This window comes from Hylaeus anthracinus, unplaced genomic scaffold (genome assembly GCF_026225885.1).
Source record: "Hylaeus anthracinus isolate JK02 unplaced genomic scaffold, UHH_iyHylAnth1.0_haploid 11985, whole genome shotgun sequence".
Classification (NCBI taxonomy): Eukaryota; Metazoa; Arthropoda; class Insecta; order Hymenoptera; family Colletidae; genus Hylaeus; species Hylaeus anthracinus.
The window spans coordinates 1,267,874-1,290,159 of record NW_026534333.1 but is presented as its reverse complement, the minus strand read 5'-3'; the positions used below and the strand labels follow the sequence as shown (position 1 = coordinate 1,290,159).

General features: G+C 40.5%; 1 protein-coding gene across 2 annotated transcripts in view; it reads right to left on the bottom strand.

Moving 5' to 3' along the window:
- Positions 1-2,825: 2,825 nt before the first annotated feature.
- Positions 2,826-22,286, bottom strand: part of LOC128887005 (zinc finger protein 1) — a 27,653-nt gene continuing 8,192 nt past the window's right edge. Inside the window, exons 3-10 of one of the 2 annotated variants that reach the window (XM_054142401.1) lie at positions 9,548-9,939; positions 7,653-7,793; positions 5,858-6,158; positions 4,685-5,085; positions 4,209-4,562; positions 3,683-4,003; positions 3,306-3,465; positions 2,826-3,162 (exon numbers count right to left, since the gene is read on the bottom strand). In XM_054142401.1, the coding sequence (XP_053998376.1) occupies positions 2,969-3,162; positions 3,306-3,465; positions 3,683-4,003; positions 4,209-4,562; positions 4,685-5,085; positions 5,858-6,158; positions 7,653-7,793; positions 9,548-9,939 (2,264 nt within the window). In that variant the 3' untranslated portion in view covers positions 2,826-2,968. The remainder of the gene's footprint in view (positions 3,163-3,305; positions 3,466-3,682; positions 4,004-4,208; positions 4,563-4,684; positions 5,086-5,857; positions 6,159-7,652; positions 7,794-9,547; positions 9,940-22,286) is intronic. The other variant, XM_054142402.1, reaches the window with a different exon arrangement.

Genomic DNA, 22,286 nt, shown 5'->3' with positions numbered 1-22,286 from the left:
CGTAAACGATGATACGCGAAGATTCAATTGCAGAGTATATTTCATAGTCTTTCAATTTATAGACTATCTCGTGTTACACACTGAATTCATTCAATAGGCATTATTAAATAATTAATATATCATTCTTTACTCGAGTGTAAAGTGGAACTATTAAAGGAGATCAGTGTCACTTGTAACAAAAAAATATTGTACACAAATTACCATTGCAAAAGGAGTAACAAATGTTAAATAAGAGAACGACGTTAAACGCCAGGTTTAACTGCTGACATAATGCTCTTTGTTAGGATTGTTAGCAACAGACATCTAACGGTGGAAATATTCCAATATATATATATATATATAACTTTGGTACTTTCACTGTATAATTATTTTTGTATCGCACTTGTAAAAAATTATACAGGGTATTGATATTATTAGTACCTTGCATTAGGAACACCTTGTGCAGATTATAAGTTATTCGTTGAGTAAATTCATTAATTTAAGCAGTTATGTTCTCGATATAACACACAGAGTGTCTTACTCAAAAGTGTTCAGAAACAATTTGAATGATTGGAGCTTATTAACAAAAGAAAAATTTTCTTTCGAATGTTACTACTTTTATATTTTAGAGTCGGTGCTCCACAATTGAAATTATGCCACTATAGTAAGAGCTACTATAAATTAGAGTTTAAACTAAAACTTGAATCTCTCGCGTAACACGTGTTACGATATTGGGAATGCCGACGATGCATCGACTCGGAATTCGAAGTAAGTACACAATGATCGAAAGACACTCTTATGGCATCGATCACCGACACATAAGGCCCAGAAACATCTAAACGCTACGTATAATCGTAACTCGGCCGAGCCTTGTTTCGATCAAGCGAAAAAACCACTCGATCGCGAAAGACGCCCGGACAATTAGCGATTTCAGATCCTTTTTCGTTCTCAATGGAATTTGCGTTTAAGCTCTTGGTTAGTGTATTTAATTCAAATGCATTCTCCATTCGGTGCTTCGATCAGTTCGAATTTTTACCGTCATACTTGTTCGTATCTAATTGCAGTGTGTGCTCTCATAGAAAAGAAGGTAGAAACATGAGAGAGAGAGTATAGTAATGTGAAATACCACGGTTTTGGGTATTGGATAGATAGCTGTTCAATAATTTAAAAAACATTACGATAACATAACGTTGCAATGAACTGTGAGTCCATTGCTTCTTGTGCCACATATGAGCATATATGTGAAAATAATTTGTCTATCTGTAAAGTAATACTATTTCATTCTGCTATCCAAGTTTGACATTGCCAGATCTCCACTTTCCTCAGAAAAACAAAGAAATTCTACAAAGATAAGTGTAAAACGAAAATAGGGATCTCATAGTTCTACATTCTGCTCTATTATTTTTTCTTACTATTTGTGTTTCTTTGGACGTTACGAAAGTAAAAAGAAAAATTCAGAAATAAGAGAATTTCGATCGATCGATTTCTGCAAAAGAAAAAGTACGTTTAACCGGTAAGTATTTTTCATTTTCTTTCCTTCGTTCACTCCTTTCTTTACTGTAAGGCTGGCTATTATCGAATTCGTTAAACATATCCCGAAACGTAGTCTCGCTATTTTCTAGACAAGTTTTTCCATACATCGTATATATATATATAATATATATATATATATATATATATGTGTGTGGAGAGAAATGTTTCGGCTAGTTTCTCATCGAACATTCGATTGCAAACTCTTCAAACGAACTCCGTTTATATCGCTTTTATACATCCCTTCGCCTATTTGCGCGCCGCGAATGAATATATCGCGTGCCCCGTGCGAACGTGGCTAACAAATTTGTACGTTAATTAGTTTCCTTATTATTGTCATGGTATATATAATAATCTTGTTAATAAAAATACTAAAATATTATGTATATTATATATAATATATAATAGATTATTGCATTATGCATTTTTGGTACTGTTGCGTATTGTTTGGTTTTATACTCGTCGACCTTGAGGTCGCCGCGATTTTTTTTTTTATTCTTTTGTTTCATTTCTTTTCGTTTTTTTCGTTTCATTTCTCGACGCCGAGAACGGATTTGAGAAGGAACGATGTCTTGTCTTTCGCTCTTTGTCTTCTCAAACGCGCGTTCTTGGCCGCCATCTTCGCATCGTCCACCCGGTGTTCCGTTTCCGTGGCTTCGTGCGTCCAGCTAAATATATTACTTTAGGCTTTGGCTAATTTCTCATTGTCACTGCGTGGAACGCAATGACAGATCCTCGCGGATTCGTCGAACTTCCGCTCTTTCTTTGTCTAACCATCCCCTAGATCAGGGATCGTCAAATTTCTTTTGGGAAGTCCGAATAATCAAAATGGCGGCTTTTGAGGGCCAAGAGGGTTAATGTTAAGTAGTTAATAGCTTTGAAAACCAATCGATTATAAAGACGAAGCATAGTTCCTCGATAAAATTAATAGTAAAAAATAACGTTGTTTCACGTTTGACAGCAAATTTTACTGTATTAGTTTGTAGGCGTATAACGTTTTTCGTTCAAGCGTATAACTTGAATAGCTTTTTGAGTAACAGAATTTTTTGTTTGTAATCAAAAGATTGGAATAAAAAAAATATTTTACACCAATTTGTATCGACTAGCACATTAAAAATGAATTGTAGAAGATCTATCTTACCTTTATTTACAAAGGCATCCTAACGTCTCTAAAGGATACTGATTATTTCAAGTATGGTATCTTGGATGTAGTCGCTGGAATTGCGAATAAAATGTGACTCGTAGTTTGACGACCCCTGCACTAGATCGCTATATTTCACCCCCCCCCCCTCCCTCCCTTCCTCCCCAATCCCCTGTAATCGTGTTCCTGCGTCAGAACGCGAGGTATATATTTCTTCGAACTTAAATGCTGAGTCCTGTCGTGGAAGTGAAAAGGACCGTGCCACATACTTAACTTAAGCCCAACGAGTCTTGGTTTTCAACTAGCGGAATACTTCTTCTATTCTCTATACGGCTTGCAGTAAGAGTAACGATGATTCATGTGCTGGCTGTAGGAGCCGGAGTGAGAGAAGCGCTTTAGGCACTTGGAGCACTGGAAGGGCTTTTCGCCGCTGTGTAGTCGCTTGTGTTCGGTCAGGTGATGCTTGTGCTTGAACGCCCTTGGGCACTCCACGCATTTGTACGGCCTTTGCCCTGTGGAAATTCATACGATATCTGTAACTCATGTTCACGGTACTAATCATTCGATAGAGTGATCGTGTCATTTTAATCGCTGTCCAAATTACATAGCTCGAGAAATACTGAGTTAAGAGGATCAAAATCACCTTGATACGTACCGGAATGTTCGTATTTGTGTCTAGCTAGGGAACTGTGCTTGGAGAATGTCTTGTCACACCGATCGCAGAAGTAGACACCCTGTTCAATATCTGCCGCCGGTGGAACCTCCGGTTGACTCGCGGTTTCGCTTTCGTTCTTCACGTTTGCTTGAGGTTGACTCTGCAGAAACAATGAAACATGTGTAAAGTAGAGCTGGAAACACCAGAATATTCCGTCAAACTTGTTCATCCTCTGTGAGCTCGTTAAAGAGGTTACATTACTAGAAGAAATTAAAAAGAATTTTTCAAGAATATTGCTCATCTTCGTACTTCACCTCTATTCGAGCGACACGGTGGATGACGACTAAAGATGACTAAAGATGAAGACTCGTCATTACCTTTGGAACAGTTTTGCTCGCGACAGGAACTACGCGTTTTACTTCCGTCGAGTCGGTGGTTTCTTCATCTATAACAAGAGGCGAGTCCTCCAGGTCGTCCGTCTCCGGATTATCGGGCTTCTGTTCGCGTGGAGGCGTCGACGCGACCTTGGCAGGGATACCGGTGTCGTTGTCCTTGCACGTTGACTGCGTGAGCGCTTCTTTCTTCGACAAATCAAGTGGTTGCTCGATGGCGGTTTGACTGACTGGATTAGCCAACGGTACCAAGGCTGGTATCTTCGATTCTCGTCGATCCCTCGCCCGGGAATTTTGGAACCAAACCTAACGACATTGATCTCTAATTAGAAATAAAGAAATAAACTAGGTATATCACTATTTTCTTTAGATTTCTAATGTTCCTCTGGATAACACAAAATGATATACGTATTTTCGGATATACGTATTAATGGATTTTAAACGTAGAATCACTCCCTTTTATAATAAATATAATAATGCGTAATCACAAACAATCCCAGCTACAATTTACCTGAACGACACGAGTGGGAAAATTGATGTAATTCGCGATCATGATGATCTCTTCTTTCTTGGGTCGGGGATTAATGGCGTAGTACCCTTTCAGGACAGCCAATTGCTCGTCGTCTATCAACGACCTGGCTCTCACTCTCCTTCCGTTATCGTTGTGCGTCTGCGAGCCATCCTCCTCGTCCTCGGAGTCCACTTCCGAGCTGTCCTCCATTTTCCTTTTGCAGCCTGATTTCGCGGTCGGCTGATTCACGTCCTCCAGCTTCGCCGCCAAACCTTCGCTCTGGGAATCGTATTGGTCTGCCGCTGACCAGTCTGGACAGTGCGCCATCTCGCTAGACATCTCGCTATCTTGATCCTGCGCGATAATAACAATAATTCATTATGCGATTAGAGATGAGAATACCGTGCCAATGTGTGTTTTCCTTACACCTATCGTACAGTCTACTTTAAATAAACCAAGTTTGTTGGACCGCTTACTTGATAATCCTCCTCAAACTCCCGTTTCGTTGTGGCCGGTGAAGTGGATAGCTTCCGTACGCTCGCCTCTAACAGTTGCTTGGTCACTGAGGTGTTCACCGTTTCCAGGATCCGTCGCACCGCGTCTAGACCCTGAGGATCGCTAGGCGCTGGAGACTCTTTGCCCTCCGTGCCCTCCGTTCCTTCGGAGTCCCGAGACGGGCTCGTAAGCTCTCGATGAGATTCAAATTGCTCGGCTACCTCGTCCAATCTCTTGGAATGTAGCTGATTCAGGATTTTGCCGAGGGACGCTTGTAGAAAGTAACTACCGAAGCCCATCACTTGAGGCAGAAGGGTCGGCATGTCGTAAATACCTGGAACCAGGTTGCTTTCTACATTGCGGATCTCTCCGATTCGCGGATCTACTGACAGAAACATGTTTCCTGGGGCGTCAGTTCCTTGCAGGCTGGAGCGTTTTCGACCAAAGGTTTTGGATACTCTTCGGTGTAAATAGAAAAAACGATCTCTATACTATTTCCCTTCAAATGCTGAATAGGATCCAAAACATGAGGTCGAGAACGTTGTAATAAAACTTGCTTAGACTACAATGATTATAAATTAGAATTGTGATAAAGCAACCCGTCGATCTAATCTTGAATCTTGGTTAGGACTTGAAGAAGCCAGGAGCGAAGGAGACTTCCTTATTAGGTGAACGTCTCCGAGCACTCTTGAGGCTCTGTTATATTTTTTTTTAATGAAATTCTGTACTTTGTTGCTTGTGTCCTCAGGTGAGACAAAAGTAAATCATGCAAGGCCGTTTCGCCAATTAATGTACTACCGCTTGAGCCAATTATACCCACATGTGTGCTATCTATCGTATCATCACAGTGTAAACTTGTTCAGAACCGTCATATTAATTGGCAAAATGACCCTGAACGATACAAGATACAAGTTCTAGCTTTTGTTTTCCCTGAAGACACAACCCTATAGAAAAAGAAATGTACAGGATTCTACTGTGGCCTGCATGCGATGTCAAGATATTTTTTTTTGGTGGCCATTATGTAACTAATAAATCCATGAAAAACTTCTCAGATGTTCAATGTACATCCTAATTCCTTGTAAATGATCAATCGTTGTAAAATCGTGCTCGACGTTCGCAGAAAACTAACGAATGTAAACGTTATCGGCTCTCACCCGCTCCTTCTCGTTGTATCTCCTGATAGTCCGAGGGTGAAAGCTTTGGCAGAATAGGGAGGAAAGTGTTATTATTCGCCGCGAGCAGGTCGACCTCGCGTCGTCCTGGCGGCAGGGATTGTTGCGCCTTCTTCGGGCCGCGTTCGACGTTGCTCACGTTTGTGTGCCTGGGCTTCTTCAAGTTCACGATCAAGCACTTCTTGGCCGTCATGTGACTCGAGTACGACCCCGAATGAGAGAAACGTTTCCCGCAGTTGTTGCATTGGAATGGCTTTTCACCGCTATGGATGCGGAGGTGTTCCTGAGCAAATTAGAGAATAAGTGTTGTAATTAAACAATTAAATAAACATCCTAATCCTACCGAGACACGGCTGGACGTTGGATCGCATATCGAGTTTGAGAAACTGTAGCGAGGATGTATGCAGGGTACTAATATTTTACTAAGTCATAATTTTACTAGTCATTATTACTAGTCATTTATTACTACATTATAAAATGGATATTTACTAGTCAATATTTTACTAGTCATTTATTACTACATTATAAAATGGATCAAATATGGAAGGTATGTACATTTCTTTGGAGACTCTACGGTTACTCAAACTTGATATGTGATGCAAAGTCACATCCTGGTAGGATTAGGGTGAAAGAAGGTTGTCAGTCTTTTTTCGACTCGCGACAAATCTGACACGGTGACTAAGAACTAATTTATCTAGTATATGTGTATGCGAGTACAGAGTGACGCAAAACAGCACATTGAAATGGTGTTTCTGCTTCATTTTTAAGGACAGACACTCGAACTACGTCATTTAAAATAGTATAGCTAATTAGTATGTCACCCATAGTAACGGTTAGTGAAGCATAGATAAATCCTTTACAAAATCCTGCGCTGCGTCATCCTGCACTCGATGTGCGCCTAATGTAATACCTAAGAACTAAAGTGAAACGGATATATCAGTCTCTGGAAATGTTCATTCGGTTCTAAGTAGCGATGGAGATCGAAAAACTTGGATGATTTCGTATTACTTGTTCGGTGATTATTCTTTCTATTTCTTGAAATTAGAAGTCTCGAGCCGAAAGATGATTTAATAACGATTGCGTTATAGATAGGATTCGCTATATTTCATTTAGTTATTTTATTTTAATTAGCATATATTACGAGATCATCCAAGTTTCCCTTATTGGGTCTCGAATCGTTTCGAATTTTATTCAAAGTCGGCGAAAGTATCCAAGAACTCGAACGGACCTTGCAGAATTTTATCAAATCACAGTATGAACCCTACATTTTTTGTACGTAGAATTATTTACTTAGTTTTATCCTTTGATCACAAAGACGCTGTATGGACTTCGAATGACAAAACTCGAATTACGAAAGGTCTTTTAAAAATCCTTTGATAGTACAACGCGTCTGTCAGCGTTTAATCTGGTTCATTTATGTGGTGCATTTCAAAAGTCCAGAATTACCATCGATATTTAAATACCTTCAAGAACTGAGGTTTTGAACAACATTCGAACGATAATTTCAACAATCAAACCAGAGATTCGAACGTCCATCGCACGGAGGTGCAAGTATATCGATGCATTCTACGTGGGCGTGTACGTTTTTTTTTGTTTTTTTTTTTTTTTTTTTTTTAAACAAAACAGGAACGTAAATTCTATTCGAGACAAGACATTCAAGTGGTTACAAGACAACTATATATCGAGTCAGGCTGCGTGGAAAAACCGCGAAACCAAACAACGGAAATAAAACGATGTACGAATGAAGAAATGAAAAATAAGGGTGCACTCGTAGTACCTTGAGGTGATGCTTAAACTTGAAGGCTTTCTCGCAATGGGGACACTTAAACTTACGAAGCAGGGCACTCTCATCATGGCTGATCATGTGCCTCTGGAGTCGGTAGACGTTAGCAAAGGTCTTGCTGCACACCCCGCAGGACTGCAACAAAATTTATAACTATTAATGTCGAGGTGTTCGCCAAGTAATAGTTCGGTAATCTCGGCAGAGTATGTACGAGGTGTTTATCGAAATACGAGCCAGCGTTTTTCTCGTAAATATCATGTATAGAAATGAAATCTGTGCCTTTACATTCGATCTCTTCTAACATTTCAATTCGCTCATTATTTTTTAGAATTTCCGTTACAATGAATCTGTATATGATCTGTATATGATCTGTATATGAATACATGATCTAACTTTCAACCTGACGGTCATTGAAATGTGTCTATACATACGAAGTTCAGTAGCCAACAACGTTCGCTTATTACTTTACATTTCATTATTTATAACTCTAGTTTAAACAGGCACTTGTGGTATATGTGAAAGTTTACTTTTTTTTTTTTTTTAATACGAATAATTCAGGTGGAAATTTTTGGAACGACAATCTGGTCGCGTTCGCGGTTCGTTGTGTATAGCGCATGAAACGTCTTTGTTCCCCAGGCGCTACGTTCTAAAAAAGCACACTTTCCGCGCGGAAAAAACGCGAGCACGGTCTACTTTATTCGAGGCGCGCACGTGTTTTTGCTTCAGCGTAGCCGTGAACCAGATAAAGCAACAAAAGGAAGCTGGAATTTCAAAGTGAAACCGAAGAACGATCGCGTGCTCCGCCATTAGAGTAAACTGTTTCGTATCACGTGTAATTGCGCCGGCCAATAACGTTTCAATTAAATTTAACAACGAATGTCTTTTGCGCGAGCGATGCTGTAGTTTTGTGGTTGTTTTTAAACGTTTCTCTTACGTCTCGAATAATAGAAATGCAGTAAATACGAGGAGTATGGACAAGGATACGGAACCTCTGATCGAATTATAAAACGAGTGCGTCTATAAAGCTAATCTTGAGTATGTGCTATCGGCAGTTTTGATATCGACTTTTTTTTTTAATTTGATTCGATTTTTCAGGAAAAGAGACCGGATTGATTTGACTTACAGTAACAGTGACTTAAAAGGCTTACATGGTTATTTTACTGTCAATTGTGTTTTGAATACTAGAAGCATTTCTGATCGTGTAAAAATATCCATTGATTTTTTATAATTTCATACAAATTTAGTAAGTCGGATAAAATGGAGTTGACTAGTCGGGGTTTTGAAGAGTTTACGCGTCTACTTCGCTACTCTGATCGCTGGAAAATAGTCACATTTTGGAACACAATTTACATTAATTCTCAAAACTGGCTCTAATCGAACCTTCGCGATACGCAAACCGAAGTTACAATATAAATACGTCGATCAACAAAGAAACAGCTACATTCAAAACTCCGACCGTCGTCACAGCTTAGAACCCCCAAAAAACCGTAAACAAAACAATTCTCATCGAAGCAACGAGTTCCTTAATCAGCCGAGAAACGACCAAAATCGTCCCTCGAATCCCTAAACCAACGCGAGTTAACAACCACCGAACGCTTATCCGTCACCAATCCCGCCCCTAAAGAAACTCTACGCAGTCAAGTTCACGAGAAAATACGATCCCGTATCAAGACCATCCCCCACCCGAGTCCCGTTCGACCGAACCAAGAGACTAAAAAACAAAAGTAAAGAAAGAAAGAAAAAAAAAAAAAAGAATAACGAAAGAGCGACATCAAGAGAGAACGGAGCGAGAACACGGGGGTGGAGAATCCGCAGACCGGTCGCGCATGATCGATAATACACACAGGGAACAATGGAGTCCTCTCGTCCTTGACGTTAGTTTCACTCACCACTTGGGACAATTGAGCGTTGAGATCGTTCTTGTCGATGGCGTAGGTGGTCTTGTGCGTGTCCTCGAGATGGAGCTGAAGGATGTGGACGTCCCAACAGAGGATGCCGCACTGGGGACACCTCTTGCCACCCTGTTTCGTCGATCCGCCCTCGCCGACGCCACTGCGGCCACCAACCCCTCCTGTTCCACCACCACCACCTCCTCCTCCTCCACCACCTCCTCCTCCACCACCACCACCACCACCACCACCACCACCGCCGCCGCCACCACTCGTTTCGCTACCTGGCCCGCTACCACCTCCAGCGGCACTTCCTGTGGTTGGCGACCAGGCCGCGCAATCTACGCCCACCTCCACTTTCACGACACCTGCTGCCTCGTCCTCGCTGCAACCTGAAACACGAGCCGCACGTGCAACGTTATTTGTCGCCTTTTTTTTGCCCCTCTCTCCCTTCCTCTCCCTTCCTCTCCCTTCCTCTATCAGTTGTTCGCGCGGCGATAACAGCCCACCGTGGCTGCGCGTGCATCTCCCGCGGACACGCTCGCGTTTTGGAGGTGCGAAATTTGTTCTCGGTTAACCCTTTCGACCGGGCTGGTTTCTGTTTAAACGATATTTCGTTTCTCTTTCGGAGATTAATCGTGTTGAACCAGGGTTGGCTGTCGATTAAAAATCGTATTCGGATAAGAAGGGACGATTTTACCGACGCTCGATAGATGTTCATTTTTTTTTTTTTATTTTTCTGTATGTTGCTGCGAGTCTCAATCGTAATTTGGCCAAAGACAATCAGTTGTGTTCACTGGGACACGTGTGTTCCGCCAAGGTCGAAAGGATTACGGGTTCGTCGCTTTTATGTTTTTTGTGTATTGGTGTGCACGAAATCTTTTTCGTGCGTGTCGAACGAATAGGATTAATAACATTCTTATAATTTTAGCCTTTTCACGGGACGAGGTGTACGTCTTAATTACTTCTACTTTGCTACTTTTATTTCAATTTTTTTGTTTTTTTTTTTTTTTTTTTTTGTATTTTGTTCCTCTTCCGTCTATTTACCAAGACTGTGTTCTGAAAATGAATGATTCGTAATTAGGCGATGTTCTTCGTCGCCGTTTAACATTTGAAAGTTATCGAACCACGATGCGTAGCACGATCAAAGATACGGTAGATGTAAGGCTCGAGGCTCGAATATCTTCGCGAAGGAGCCTAATTGAAGATAGAGCCACTGCACAGTCTAAACGTCGGTCGGTGGACGTTCGTAAATATACAACGGGGAAGTACGCGAGGCCTACTTCGAGAAGTAAACGATGAGAAAAATATCGATCGCGCGTACAGCGATTTCTAAAGATTACAGCAAGCAGAAGATTATCGTACGGCAAGAAAAATAGTAGTGGAAAATTATTGCTTCGATGGGTATTTTGTATAACCATTCGAAGTAATACTCATGAAGGCTTTTCTAAAAGGGAATGTAGGATTTCCTTTTTCAAGACAAATATGTACGTTCTACTATTTGTGTTTGATTGAAAACAATTCTGAAACACCGTTTGGAAAACTCTTCACGTAGATTGATCTGCAAAGTTTAATATTTATTATATGTTCGCATTTCTAAAGATGGTCACGAACTGAACGACCGAGACGTTAATGGAGGTGAGATTTAAGATTATCGAATTATAGTCACTTTTATTAGATCGACAAGATTCGCTATAAATTACTTAAATTTTCCTCGATGCGGGCTGCGACTGAAACACCGTGGCCACGGTGATACGAACTCACACCGTGCTAACGAGCAATCGATACAAACGATACGACTCCTAGAGAGCCAGAAATGCGTCTCACGGTCATCCTCCAACAGACAAATTTTCTCTGGCGACTAACATCGACGATCGAGTATAAAACTGTTGTCTAAATCAAATTTTCAATATGAATCAAAGGCGCGCAATCTAAAATCTATTATTCGTTAAATAAGAATAAATTTATCCACGCGTCTGTGTGTTACAAAATTTTCCCTTTAACCCTCCGCCCTCTTCCCCTATACATATACGTAACGCTAGCATAAATACATAGTCATCTAGCAACAGCTTAAATATTTTTATATTTTTTTCACTAAGCTATGGCGATATAAATACAAAAGAATATCAACGAGTCTGGAGATCCTCGCAACTCTTTACTCAAATGAAACTAGCTAATAAATCGGTATGTTCTGTTCGAATTCCTCACCTATTGTTCGAATCAGAACTTATCTCATACTTGCGGTCGAACAGTTGCGCAAAATCGAACGGAAGTAATGTCTGACCGAGGACAAAGTCGCTAACAAAGCGTCGATTCGTTGTTTGGCAAATCGCCGGCCGGTATAAAATTTCGTTGTGACTCATTCTCGTCGATGTTCGGAGTGTCATGCAGGAGAGGATCGTTCGATCACGTTCACACGTTCCTTGCCAGGGATATCTGTACAGCTCAACAAGTCTAACAAGATACCAACGTTCAATGCCATACTTACGTCTCAGGGGTGAAAATTATCCACCAAATGGTAGACAATGTTCCATGTTGTTCCGATGTTTGTTTAAACATCTCAAGAATAGGAGAAAAGATAGGAAGGAACGTTGAATATGAAAATAGCTTGCTTTCACAATCAATCAGGTGTTTGGCACGTCGATCACGTGTTCAGACCTTACGGTTGTTAATCTATTTTCACGTTCAACAATTGTTCCCATTAGTTTCTAGGGATGCTCAACTTAAATAGGCAAAGGTCTTCTTCGCAGCAATTTTTCTAAGAACCGCTAGAGAACTGCCAGGCTCGACAAATATCAATACAGTGAACATCAAAAATAAATAATCTAAAATACAGAAAGACAGACTTCTACGATATTTCCTCAACTTCAAGTTCAAGTTTATATAATTTAAAAATTGCTCGGTCTACCGAACATACCTACCAAATTTCTCTAACTTCTTTGTCCACATAACGACAAGAAACGAACGACTACCTCTCCCTGTACAAGAACATCAACGAATAAAAATAAAATATATTTATTAAAAATAAAATATATTTATTTTTATTCGATCTTGTTGAATGCAAGCGTGATAGAAGTCGGTGATTGTCAATTGGGCCCGTTCTCCGTGAACAGTTTTATTCGGTCTCTCGGATTTCGATAGCGCGGCGAAGAAAACAAGCGGGCACGGCGTGAAATCCGTGGATCGTTGGAAAAACAACGCGAGAAAACGGAAGTCGCGTACGTAATCATGTTTCTTCGAAGCCTGGGCCAATCGCGGACCGCGAGGCGAACTTTACTCGCGCGGTAGGCCGATAAAACGTCGAAATGGGTCAGAGCCGTGACCTTTCCTGTCTTCCTACGTACCGTGCGAGGATGTATGGCCGTGTCATGTCGCGGATCTGCGTCGCCTTCTCGAGAATCGTCGCTTCAAAGGCAAACCGACGATTCGTGCGACGCTGGCGACGCTTACGAAACATCGGATCGATTCCCGTCGCGACTTCCCTTTAACGCGTTCTCTGTCAGAGTGATATAAGGATTAAACGCCCTTGGTGTTGTTGTATTAAGCGTCATCGGTGAAAAAGAGCCGAGTGGAGTTGTTCTTTAACGATTAAAACTGAAGTTGAATAACAAAGAGAGGGTTAGGTGTTCGATTAGAGGGTCAGACAATGCAAAGGCTCGCTTTCGATGAGAAATAGACTGATACGTAGTTGGATACCCTGGCGTTGTTGTATTAAGCTCCGCCAGCAAGATAAATCTAAATGAAGACGTTTCTAATCGTTCTCAAAACCAGAATTGAATAGGGTTCGGTATCTATTCTCGAAGAGAGCATTAGTTCGTTCGCACCTTTCAACTTGACTAAAAACACGAAAAACATTAAAAATTGTAAGAGGTCCTAATTCCAGGGATAGCCAGAGCCAGTATACAGGGTGTCCGAAAAGTCGGGGAGGAGCCGGAAATGGGGGGTAGCTGAGACGATTCCGAACAACAATTTCCTTTGCAAAAATGTCGAATGGGGCTTCGTTAAGGAGATATTAAGAGAAAACCCCGACCAATCAGAGCGCGCGTAGACCGTTGGAGCGGCCGCGGTAGCGAAGGCTACGCGCTAGGTCGATGCTTCGATGCACGTCGAGTCACTTGTTCGCGTACAAGCGCTGCCGCCTAGCGCATAGCCTTCGCTACCGCGGCCGCTCCAACGGTCTACGCGCGCTCTGATTGGTCGGGGTTTTCTCTTAATATCTCCTTAACGAAGCCCCATCCGACATTTTCGCAAAGGAAATTGTTGTTCGGAATCGTCTCAGCTACCCCCCATTTCCGGCTCCTCCCCGACTTTTCGGACACCCTGTATATTTTTTCTACAAGACTGAAATTTTGTGTTTCGACGATTGGAGACTACATTTTCTCTTAATATCTCCTTAACGAAGCCCCATCCGACATTTTCGCAAAGGAAATTGTTGTTCGGAATCGTCTCAGCTACCCCCCATTTCCGGCTCCTCCCCGACTTTTCGGACACCCTGTATATTTCTGTACAAGACTGAAATTTTGTGTTTCGACGATTGGAAACTACATCGTCTAACGTTTATGGTAAAAATACGTTTATCCGCAGGGTTAACACACTTTTAATCGTTGAGCGTGGCTATCTACTCGGCCTCTCGCTCTCGATATCTCGAATTGGCTCGCAGGAAAATGGGGCCCTCAGTGCCGTCGGCCTTCTTCTTGTTCGCCGCTCGCAACCGTAGGAATTTCTGGCGATTAATCCACTTTCTGCCGTTTCCTCGAAACGCGGATTGTTCATCTCGATCGGGAGAAGGTACTATTAACCGCGAGGTGACTTCTAATTCCCCAGTTGCGAGAAACATAACAAGATAAAAGGCGGACGAAACGGCTTCGCGTGATTCGTACAATCTAACAGTTGTTTCGTTTGTTTACGAGAGAATAGAAGCCGGTGGACGTTTGCTTCTTTGTTTACTGAGAAATAAAATACTATAACCCGCTTGCTATTTGTTTCTGCCATGGAAATGGTTGACAGAGAGATATTCTCGGTGAACTATCGAGGATATTTGTACGGCCGTTAACTCTTCTCAACGTTCGAAGGCTTTGCTTGTATCGAGAACTTTCCAAAATTTTGTTTCATCTTACGTGTAAGAAATCATTCTTTGCTTATTTATCAAATTTTTTACCGAAAAGTGCTTTAGAATAATGTTTCTTTGTACGCGATATATTTTATACAATTTACGTAACGTATTTTTTAATAATATGCCCGCGACAATTACTCCAACAGAGCCATTTTGTTATTAACAAAGAAGATCCTAAAGCTCTTTCTAAGAAATCCTTCGTTTGTCCAGCCTATAAATTCTTTAAATATAATAATTACATGTGTATTAAGAAATAATGGTGGTGATCGATGTAGCTGTACAAAACAAACAAGGGTAGTTTCCTCATCTTCTTTTACTTGTTCATCGACTAGGATGGACGATATCTCGAACGAACGTTAACATCTCGAAGCAATCGAGACTGCGTGCAGATGCGTATCTTTCAGTGGCTGTTCCTCGCGGGAAGGGGATGCGCCACCAATGACGTCAGTGGAATGCAGAAACGAGCATAGCAAATTGTAAGTGATATCACGCAATCTCGGATTCATACGCGGCTCGAACCAGCGACTTAACCGATCTACTTCGATCGTGATCGACAGGCGTTTTCTATTGTCACCGACGCGACCGAACCGATTTTTCCAATCAGCAAAACGTAACTGGCCGTCTCATAAATAGATCGTGGATCGCACACGTTTATAATGCAAATTTATAACACGCAATACTCGTACAAAATCGACGAAGACAAATAGTTTGAAGATCGATATAATAAAATGAATATTTTATCTTGTGTGAGTGTAGATATTAATTCTGTGCCTTTATATTCGATCATTTATCATTTTAACTGGAGAAGATACATTTAATCGTAATTCTCTTATTAGATACTAAATCACCGACACATGTACGTACATGGAATTTTATTTATGTACGTATGGAATTTTATTTATGTACGTATGGAATTTTGTTATTATTCTAACGGGTTACAAGTGTGTTTGAAAATGACAGTAATCGTAATAATAAATGAAAATTTGATGGCTACTAAAGTTCATACATAGCAACGGCCATCGGGTTGAGACTTGGAAGGTTAATATTTTTATGTACCAAAATCACGAGTAATACGGAATGAATATCTTGCATTGCATGCGAATGAATAAAATAAAATAAGACAAAATTAATATTTTACTTTGCGCGAGTGCACGTAATTTCTAGAAATTTGCACGTGAACGCATCATGGGATCCGTTTATGAGACAGGTGAACAACTACGACGACATTTAGGCGAGCTGAGGGCAACCGTCGACTTTTTCCGAATGCGCGTTTTATCGCGGCGAACGAATCGACGATTTCAACGCGGTGGTACACGGAGTATTTTATTTTTATTCGCGTGTTCCACGCCCCCGTTTGGAAAGTGGAATGCGCCTCTGAAAGGCAGAAAAGTTCGCGGTTGAAAAGGAAAGACACCCGCCCCGATGGAATCGATGGCTTATTTTGCTTGTTTGCGACACTTTGTGTTTTCTGCGGGCGAGAATTATTTTTGTTGGTAGACAATTACCGTCGGTCGTGTAACGCGATGAAACGGTGAATTCTGTTCGCGTGAAATTTAACGTGAGTTCAATTATTATTATAGTGGTACACCTGTACCTTACGATTTAACAAGAATATATTATTTAATAATATTGCAGTGTAAGTTACCGTTGCCTGTGTTGTACTTTTGGTGCTCTGCTTGAATTATTCGATGTAATTACGCAGCGTAAATACTTTTTCCGTACAATTGATCGCAGGAGTATTATTGATCTTAAAGAGGATCATGCGACCATTTGATATTATCAAACACACACTTTTTACGTGCTCAAATATCTCGAATAAATAGAAATTTATCTCCACTTTCGTGTTTCGTTTGTTATAAATTTTACGTGTATTCTTACGATAAGTTCTATACGTATATGCGTGTAGATATTCTAATTGTAGATCAACGATTAATTATTCCGATTTCAGGAATTTTAATTATATTTTGATTGGGTTTGAGGCCACTTTTTCATTATATCGAGACGTGTCCAGGGTATCGAATTTAATTTCAAGACGTCTATCGGAACGAGTCCGTAGCAGACGTTTCCTGAGATTATCATATGAAATAGCCAGCGTGTCGATTGCCTCCGGAAAGTGGGCAGCTTTTGTTCGCGAGATACGGTCAATTGTCACGAGAGCTTCTAGGAAATCCAAGAAATCTCGGTCGCCTTCTAGGCAAGGTTTAACGCTTGCCGACCGCGATGGAGTTTTATTCTAATGAAAATTTGAGAGGCTTGAATCGATCGATGCTGTGACTCCTTTGAAATTAGCAAAATTCCAGGTGCAATGTTTAGTGCAGAAAATACCGAAACATTCATACGCTAATGTCTTGAAATCTCCTTAGAGGCATAATCGGTGCACCTATTAGCACGTTAACATGCGAAGTACGATTAATACCACATTAAAGTTTTCTCGGTGCTTTAATTGGTTACGTTCCGTATCATCTTTGGATAATACAAGCCTTAAACCCATTGTAATTGCAGGCGAGTGTCGTTGTACACGACCGCAAAAGTGAAGTCTGTTTATTGCAACGTATTAGTTAAATATTATTAGATTATTTACTATGTATTCGAGTTCACTTTTGATCCGTTCAGTTTACTACGTCTTATAAACGTATTCTCCTCTTTCATTACGTAACTCGTCTTTTTATTCTAGCAACCATATAAAATATTATCTTATTCGAATACGTACGCTACTATTGATTCACCAATTATTGCGTTCATTCGTAAACAACTTCCGTTTGTTGCCATACATATTTCTAAATATATTATTACGTAAGAGATCTCAATTAATCACTTAATCCTCATAGATTGATATCACTCGTTCCCGTTTAATAGACAAATTAAGAATTGTTATTTGCGGAGGTTTCCTCGAAAGCATCGTCATTTGTTACCTACGACGGAAGTTATTCATGAATCGACCCAATTATATTTCATCGAAGTCATTGTTTCACTTTCTCACTGTACACTGTACACTCGCCATAATTTTCCACCACCTTTTGTCTCGAATTACAGAGAAAAGTGTTTGTCGCGCGATAAAATGTCCCTCGCGCTGTCTGCGGACAGGAGTCACGCTTCGCGCGATAATTATTCAGCGAAAAGACACGTGCATCGGGTAACGATCACGCGAATCGCCTTCGCGATTCCTTGGAAAGCCGCTTCAGTTTCACGGACGACACGCCAAGCCTCACCGACATCGTTAAAAACCACGTTATACGCGCTGTTTCGATTCTGAATGAACTCCGTCGAAACTTTATTTTTCTCTGGATGATCGATCGAGATAATATCTAGTTACTTTATGAAATTCTTGCATGAAAATCACAAGATACACGATTCTACGATCAAAGTTTCAGCAACTTTATGTGGCCTTCACGGAATTAGACATAACTTGCTAGGAGGTCTCGTCGACGAAGACTTTTATAGCCATCATTTTCTCGGCCTGATAATCGATAAATTCACTTTTATTTGTTTGGTAGATAAATCGCTCACGGGGAAACATAAAATAAATCGAATCTTTCCGAGTGCTTTCTGTTCTTGTACGATCGATGGTCTCCAAACTTTCGGCGTCTTTCGTGCACGATGCGAATCCGAATTCGATATCACGCGAAACCATTTTCGAACGCGTTGACTGCCAGACAAATATTCTTGTAAATTTCTGCTGGGATTAAATATTATTTAGATTATTTAAAAATTACTCGTGGTACGTATTTTTGTAAATTCATAAAAATTTACGAATTTCATTTGAATTTATTTCCTTGGATGCTCGACTATCGTAATTAAGTTTTTTAATCGTTCGGTAAAAAGCACCGTTTATCCATTGCACGTGTTAATAATCCCAGTACCGTTCGTAAGTACAGTCGTATAGAATAAGAATCTTTTTGAATTTTGTGTTTCAGATGATCTCTGACGCTATATTTGTCAACGCCGAGCATCTTCGCGTTTTTTTTACATACCTATAAACAACAGCTTATAAGTTATGCAATTTTTCTGTATTTCAATTACAAAAATCTATATCCATTGCAGCTAACCCAAAAAAAAAAAAAAAAAATGTGATACATTAAAACTCTTTGTGCTTAATACTTCGGGGGAATGAAATTTGCAGATGCTACATATTTCTTGACTCGACGAACCGGAAACCTCCCTTAAACACCTTTTCAAAGATTCCGGAAAATCTCTGAAAAATTCTAAACACTCGCCAACGAATTGTTTACCTGGATAAATCATTGTATCGAAATTGAGCCCAACTTGCAGAATAGGAACTAGAACCCATCCCCGGAGTACAATGGTGTCGCGATACCGTTGTGGATGCTTCCAGCAAACCGAAGGTAAGAAAAGAAAAAATACGAGATGAACGGGCTTACGTCAGGCGGGCAACGTGGATCAGGCCATAAAGGCGCGTTCGCACGGCGCCGAAGATGCGTCGCGGCGATCCGGCTGACGCCGCCGCCGCGCGCGAAGTAAACGATTTGTCGGAGAGGTCATTGAGCTTGATAGGGCGCGGCCGCCATCTTCCAGAACGTTAAAACCACTTCGTCGCGCTGCCACGGGGACGATTCTCGCATAGATCCGATGTCCGCCGTGTCATCCGCGACGAACGATCATCTATCGAAGGTTTTCTAATTCGGGTGGCATCTTTTCGCGTTACTGTAACCGATGATTACGAGATCGATGACGGGCGTACGGCCTCGAAAATAATCAGCGAAAAATTTATATTAACCCTTTGCACTCGAGAGGTGACTCTCAGGTGAGACTAGGTTTTCTAGGCTTTCTAGGTTTTCTAGGTTTTCTAGATTTTCTAGGTTTTCTAGATTTTCTAGGTTTTCTAGGTTTTCTAGGTTTTCTAGGTTTTCTTTAGGTTTAATATCGTTGGAACTCGAAGTGCCAATAAAATGATTGTCGTTGAGGCAAAGGTGACCCGAGTCTCAAATCTCAATTCTGAGATCTCATTTTCGAAGTCAATATAATCTGAGCACGTATTTGATGCCTCCGTGCAGAAAAAGAGTTAAACGCGTTCTCGTAACGTTAGGAAAAAGTTCCTTCGTTGAATCCCTACCTGATTTGCACGAATGTTAACGCGTTACATAACACGCTAACGTTGCCAAATCAAAGTTTTGAAATGCTCGGTCTGCGTGACGTGGAAGTCAACAAGGCACACCTTGCACAATGGAATCCCACATTTCGATAAACGCTACTATTTCCCGACCAGTAAGCTCGTTGCTTGATGTTACCATTATATCAAGAAACCGGAAGCACTTCTCGCGCATCAGTAATTCATAACTTAAAATAAAAGTCACGTTTATATAAATATCGTTTCATTTTGGAAGACTTTGCTCCGACCAGGTGTTTTAGATGTAAATTGTTTGCGCAAAGAGTTCACTGAATAATCGTTCGCTTGATATATGTACTGTATGTATGTGTTTGATTATAGACACACATCCTTGCATCGTATTTACTCCCGTAAAATTTATTACGTTTCAAGCTTCGTAATTTTCAGAACTAAAAGATGAATTATTATTGAAGATCAACCGTAATCTGTCGGCCCCCGTTCAGCAACATGAATCAGTGCATGGAAGATTTCTCAGCAAGTATCAACGGGCTCCAATGTGTTAACAAACTTCCAATCTCGGTAATTGTGTATACATTGATAGTTTGCAAAAACTGGGTATACGTACAATGTGTGTGTGTGTGTGTTGTAAGCCATCTAACGTCTCTTTCCCTATCTGAACTTTCTTAATCTATGGATTTTCTTTTAACTCTTTATTTACTGAATTTCTCAAAAGTTTTTCAAACTCCAGGCGACCATTTTGGTCTTATATTTATCTTATATAGTTGTCTCTAACAAGCTTCCAAAAGAAAAAAAAAAGCTTGTGCTGGCTTAATAATTAAAAACGAACTTCATGGAAGTTGACTTGAGAGTCACAATAGGTTTCAAAGCGTGTAATTAATACAGCACCATGAGAAAATTGTAAGTCCCACCAGTAAATAAAGGGTTAAGAAGGGTACGTATTTATAAGAGCAATTACTAAAATATCGATCGAGAAATTAATTTTGTACAGAGGCTTTTCCTACCAATCAATGATTAAAATTCCACAGCGAAAAGGATAATGGTTACGGTCCTCGAGCCTTGTTATTCGCCATCGTGTTCACATTCTATTTCGAAGCCCAAATTCGTACAACGTCCGACTTACTCATCCGGTGTATCTGAGGGCTGAGGTCATTCTCACCCCCATTAAATAGTGCAGCATGTACGCGTTCTCGAAAACTACGTGCATTAAGCTCGCGTCAGAAATTCGCCAAGTCAATTCAAGCTTCAAACTTTGTTACACCCTCGGTTGTCCGAATTTTAACGTAGAATAATAAGGTACCAACCTTTCGAGTCTTCAACCTCTACGCGTAACCCGAGTCTCAACCGGATGGACATTATAAGAGAGACGTAATCTGTTAGAAGAATTTGCAAAATTTGCAAGAATTAGGAAAATTTGCAAAGGAAAATTTGCAAAGGAAAATTTGATGGCTACTGAACTTTGTGTACGTAGATAAATGGTAATGGCCATCAGGTTGAGAACTTAGAAGGTTGGTACTTTAACGTAACAAAGTATAAAGTGATTATTTTTACCTAAAGTTACAAAAAAAAAAAAAAAAATTGTAAATAACAAACAACTGAATATAACAGCACAGAGTTAATTTCTACGCCTAATACGGAAACGGTGATTATGATTTTAGACCTTTTTGTTAATTGCATGACGCGCTATTGAAGGCGACAAATATGACAATAAGGTCCAAGTGACGCTCAGAAAGCGACGGGCTCTAAAAAGGAGTCGACACATGGCGGTAAATCTTCGATAACGTTCGTGATTGAACACAAATGGCACCGCTATTTCACGGCATTATAGTACGCACCACCCAATCAATGGAACGCGAGCGCCAATTGGTCGCAGGCTAAATGCCGACCAATCGGTCGTATCAACTTCGTCGATTAATTCGAGCGAAACGCTCAAAAACCGCGCTCGTCGTTCCACATAGAGATGTGGCAAAATTCTTGTCTAAATAAAATCTTCGAATTACGAATAAGGGACGAAGAATTAAGGTCGAAACTCAAATTGTAGAATGGAGATATAGCTCACGGTGGGCAAGCAAATATTTGAATTGAATTGTGCCGATAGAAGAGAGTTTCTAAAATCTTAAGATAAGACATTGAAATTAATGAATCATTCAATACGCTACCGATGTACGACGTAGGATTGCTCGAATAGTCGTATTCGATTAAAGAAAAAGAATCGTCGCGAAACACGAGATAAAATTGGCCAAAAGCGTGATCGAATTTCTTATCGACATTGATACCACCGATACCATATTCTAAAACGAACGTTTTGCGACAGTATCATGAAAATTTACATTTCGCCATTTTGAACGATTACTTATTTAACCCTGGGAGGTCCTCCGACGCCTCGACTGATCCCACGAATTTCTAGATTATTTACAGCTTGTTTGCTTTCCTCAATCGTCAACTCTTGCGTGATCAAAGTACAAGCATTTACAATTAAGATTGCGACTTACGTTGCGTTGAATATTAGGAAAATAAAAAGTATCAAACTACATCATCCAAAT